This window comes from Seriola lalandi, unplaced genomic scaffold (genome assembly GCF_002814215.2).
Source record: "Seriola lalandi dorsalis isolate HSWRI2012SDOR001 ecotype SW California unplaced genomic scaffold, Sedor1 jcf7180002054544, whole genome shotgun sequence".
Taxonomy (NCBI): domain Eukaryota; kingdom Metazoa; phylum Chordata; class Actinopteri; order Carangiformes; family Carangidae; genus Seriola; species Seriola lalandi.
In genome coordinates this window covers 2050450-2055563 of record NW_019525097.1, presented here as the reverse complement: position 1 = coordinate 2055563, position 5114 = coordinate 2050450, and the positions used below count along the sequence as shown (strand labels likewise).

The 5114-nt window shown below is 38.2% G+C and overlaps 1 protein-coding gene across 2 annotated transcripts in view; it reads left to right on the top strand.

Annotated features, from left to right (window-relative positions):
- The window catches only part of tmem214 (transmembrane protein 214), a 19742-nt gene extending 16880 nt beyond the window's left edge, over positions 1 to 2862 (top strand). For both annotated transcript variants that reach the window (XM_023415107.2, XM_023415109.2), the window contains exon 17: positions 1594 to 2862. In XM_023415107.2, the coding sequence (XP_023270875.1) occupies positions 1594 to 1720 (127 nt within the window). In that variant the 3' untranslated portion in view covers positions 1721 to 2862. The remainder of the gene's footprint in view (positions 1 to 1593) is intronic.
- Positions 2863 to 5114: the final 2252 nt, after the last annotated feature.

Sequence of the window (5114 nt, the reverse complement as noted above, 5' to 3'; positions counted from 1 at the left end):
GAGCATAAAAATGTCAAAAAACGTCATAGTATTGTATGGCATAAAATTTCAAAAAAACATCATAGTATAATAAGGCATAAAAATGGCAAAAAACGTCATAGTATAGTAAGGCATAAAATGCCAAAAAAAAGTCATATTCTAGTAGAGCATAAAAATGGCAAAAAACGTCATAGTATAGTATGGCATAAAATTAAAAAAAAAACATCATAGTATAATAAGGCATAAAAATGGCAAAAAACGTCATAGTATACTTATTATATATATTAATATTTTTTATCAATATTTTTTTCTGCTTTTTTTGCATAAATCTCTTAAACCACTTCAGTTCTGCTCAAACCTGCCAAATGATTATTAGTTTTCAGGATTTTAACCCTTTAAATGCCAGTTTGAAGACATGTTGCCTCTTGTTTTATTAAAAAAAACAAGACAGAATATGAGATATTTCCCACATAATACATGATGGAGGGATGTGACATTGTTTTATATCAGAGTCTTTTATATCAAGACATTTCTCAAAACCAGAATATGATCAGGGTGACTTTTGAACACTGGAAATAAATCATGTACTCATCCCGGCAGTAGCCCCCGTGGCACTCAAAATTTCCCTGGAATTTTCTAGTTATTATTATTATTATTATTAGAATTAAATAAAATAAAAAATTAAAGCGGCAAGCAGTGTTGATAGGACACTCGCACTCCTGCACATCTCGGGGGGGCTCGTAGTGCGCCATATGAAGCAGTCACACATCATAACGACCGCCGGACATTGTGCTCACGGGGTGATATTTCTTGACTGTGTGGCTGCAGAAAAGATGTAGAGCATTTGTATGTGCATTCTCAATTGTGACCTCTAGGCGGAGACAGAAACCAGGCTCTGTAAGGGACCTTACCGGTCTGAAGTATGTCAATATGTCATGGACATAAAGCCACTTCCTGTTTCGTATTTAACTCGCTGCCAGAACCACACCCTTAAGCATCAGCATCTTCAACAAAATTTTTTCTGACCCTTTTTATGAGGGCCAGGTCAACTCTAGGAATAATAAATGAAAAAGTAAATCATAGTATCACGTTGCCTAGAGGTGGCGCTCGCACCGGTCGGTAGCAGTTAAAAGTCTAATACTGAATGTATATATTGCAACACAGTGTAGCAGCATGTAAGAGAATGTGAATTGTGGTGAGGGAAACGTACTAACATATTACATTTCACAAAATGATGAACCTGAAATTACAAAACATTACAAACCTAAATGACAAAATACTGGTGGTTATTTTAGCATAATCAGATATTTCTACCTCACATTAAACTGCATGAATACTGCTGACAAATTTCTCCATTCATGTATATGTATATATGAATTACACCTACATTTATAAAGGATAGGAATGAAAGTTTAATATATCGTTTGGAAGTTATGTCAGTAAGTGAAGTTATCTTGCTGTACTAACTTCTTGTTTCCTTGTAACCAATTTGCAGATCACTAACAATTTACCAGCAGAGACGATTCTTAAGTTTTAATAATGCCAATTTAATAAATCACTTATGAGGTGAAGGGCAGACTGTCAGAAACTTATTTTTCTTTGTTTTTCTTGCAGCGGCGAGGTGTCGGTGTCGTGTCTGCAGGGCCACGCCTTGTCCTTCACCAACTCAACGTGGCAGCTGCTCCAACACACAACTTCTGCCATCAAGACGTGGGCTCAGGAGCTTCTGACGCGAGCATGATAACACAACAACAGATGCTGACTAATTTACACACAGAATATAAACACGAGAAGTTCAGATATATATATATATATATATATATACATACACACACACACTGACCCGGTCTGAGGCTGCCTTTCAGTGCATCAGCTCCTTTCTAAAGCCATGATTGGACACTGTAGGGTCTCACTCAAAGGATCCTTCAATCTTTTCTTTTGGCTAAATTATATCAGTTTGCTGTTGTATAGATGTTTTTTTTCTACCAATCCTTTTTGTCACTGCTGGATGCAGAGGTCGTCTCTTTCTCGCTCCCTGAGTTTTCTACTGCAAATTTCAACTGTTGCTTTAACAAAATCTGTAATTTATAGAAAATGAAGGTTTGTAGATGATTTCTAAAGCATTTTTATTTAAAGATATTAAAAAAAAAAAAAAAAAAAAAAAAAAAAAAAAAAAAAAAGTGTTATGTGAAAAGGACAGAAAGGGCAGGGAAAAGACCAAAAAATATTTTCCAGACTCAAAGACCTCACTAATTCAACTTAGAGGACCAGTTATCCTCCTCCACATTGTCCAGCTCACTATGATGTCAGATCAGATGCAATATGGATGCGTGTGTCAGGATGAATGAAGCCTTCATCAAGCCTTTAACGGGAAAGATATCGTGAGGAAGGGGTCAGTGGATTGACTCCCTCAGAATATTAAGAGTGGACAGCGTGAATATGAATGGGACAGAGGGAGTCTCATGTCAGTCCAAAAAGGTCCAGATGGATAAGAAAGCTACCTGCTGTCTCTCTGTCTTGCACATCACCTTGTCTTGTCCGTGCAGCTTCATTTTCTGTCCTGTTTCTCACTTTTTTTCATCTGCCATTGATGGCTCACCACCTGAGCTAAAATCAGCGCAGCACCTGTGTACTCATACTTGAAGGTTGACGATATTCTCTGTGTGTGTGTGTGTGTGTCTGAGTGCATGGTTCAACAGTAGTATGATTAACCCTGTGCCAACATCCTCCTGTATGGCGAAATATGACTTCAGAAGAAGAGCCCCTCCTCTGGCGAGCTGATTCACTAACCTCTCCTTGTAAACAAGATGTTTGGATGGATATGGCAATGACTAATGTCTTACTTTGTAATGTAAATGATTTATAATAAAGACTTCAACCCCATTCTGTTTATTTTTTTTTTTACCTCCACCAAAGAGGTTATGTTTTTCACCTGTGTCTCTTTGTTGGTTTGTTTGTCAGCAGGATTACAGAAAGAGCTCTCAACCAATGTGTACCTGACTTGGTGGAGGGATGGGGCATGGGCCAGGGAAGCACCCATTAAATTGGTGCTGAATTAGTTGCAGAATTGGATCCACTTGCCTTAACATTGCGAGATTAGGGCATTTTTAGACATCTTTGTCAGTTTCTCATGAAATGATGTATGGATCATGATGTAAAAATCTCTCTAAGAATTTGAAAAAGATATTTTTTGACCAAATTATACACCCACATTTTGTTAATAACGCTCTTGTGCAGATTAAATTCCCCTGTAAACATTCTCACTGTAGGTCATGAGCAATTAAAGGCAGGCTGATGTAGATGGCCCGGCCTGTGTGTAGGTGTACATTGTTGAAGTTGAAGGGCGACTCAGTGGTGGTCTCCTCTCCAGTAATACATGTTCTAACAGAGACATTTCTTCTGCAAACCTTCAGCTGAACACAATCATCACTCTCTTATCATGATGAAAAAAATAACATGAAGACAGCGACAGCATAGGAGTGGTCTCTTATTAAGTAATGAAACAAGGTGAAATAATGTTACCTGCATATAACCCCAGTCCTATAAAGACATCACAGCTCTATATTACAAAGTGCATGAAACAATATAAAGACAGTTACAGTGGGGGATATAATTAAAGCATGGCACGGCCTGATTATGTACAATACAGTTAGTGATGGTGTTATAAAGGAGTGAAATCTGATACTCAACTATAAATCAAAACCCACACCACATGTATCTACAGCAGCACTTATAGTAACCATGGCTACAATTATAAATCCAACTTTAGTTTAGCACCTTTTTGCTGATAGAAATATCATTCGTTTTGCAGGTATTTGGTCATAAACCAAAGTATTAAACCCATTTACATTTTGACCTTTTCGGTGGCTTTAGATCTAAGTCAGGGAATCACCAATGTCAGTACAATACATCATCTGGAGACCTTTAGTATCTGTATCAGATTTCATGGCAATCCATCCAGTTTTTGTTGAGATATTTCACACAAAACAAAAAATGTCAAACTTAATGGTGGAGTTTGATGAACAGTCAAGGGATTACTGATGTCTTTAGGGATCCATCCTCTGGGGACCATGTGGCTCATCCCTCAACAGTTGCTGAGACAGGTGCAGTGGACAACATTACCAACAGAGCTGAAATAAATAACCAACTGAAAAAGACATGATAGTCTATAAAAGACAATTCTAATCCAGTATATACATCACAATAATAGTTTGACCTTGTATCTGATATTATATCTATTGGCAGTTTATGTTAGTTACTCTTACAATTGCTCCTCACCTTGTTCAAATCATCTGTGCTGCAGCTGCTTTTAGGTTAGACTGAAGCAATATAAAACTGTCACTGGTGTTTCATGTCTGTGCGCTTATCTCTCTTTCACAATATACCAGGTGTCTTGGCGTTAATGTGATTTGTCATTCTTTGCACTCACACACAATGTGCTGTCTGAAGTGTCGCTCCTGTCCTCACTGATCGTCCAAACTGTCCTGGGACCTTTTACTGCTTGGTGAAAGGAGGCAGCAAGTGAAAATGCAATTGTCGGCCTTTAAAAACAAATGCAGGGAGTCATGATAAGGCTCTGCGAAGCTCCAGGAAGAAGTAGTGGTGTGTTTTTGAAGGTGATTGAAACTAGACCTGGACCCAACAGTATTTGCCAATTTCTTCCAGCGTTTTTCTTGTGGTCCGTGCAGAACCTGATGGGAAGGTTTAGCAGAACAATTCAGATTATATCAGGTACATTATCAATCATATTATTTTAAAACACTCTCTGGAACTTGTTGTATGCTCATATCTGGCAAGCGCCATTATTCTGGATTATAATCAGGCTAAAGTATATCTTCAAACACTATCCACGCTCCATCAGTTTAACAACTTTCACATCTGACACAATTACTTGAACTTTCCAGACCTTAAAATGCCATAAAACTTTACTCAAACGTAGAAATGTAGTTGAGGCATTATTTGAAAGGAAGACTAACAGGCTTCCTCACATTTCCCCTTTTCCCCCTTCACATGTCCGACTCCGAGGGGGTGGACATTAGTTCAGGGTATCCATCCATCCTACCCTCATCCATTTATTCATCTGTATCTGTCCTGCCTCAGCTCCTGCACTGAGCAGCACCGTCACAGTCTTTCAT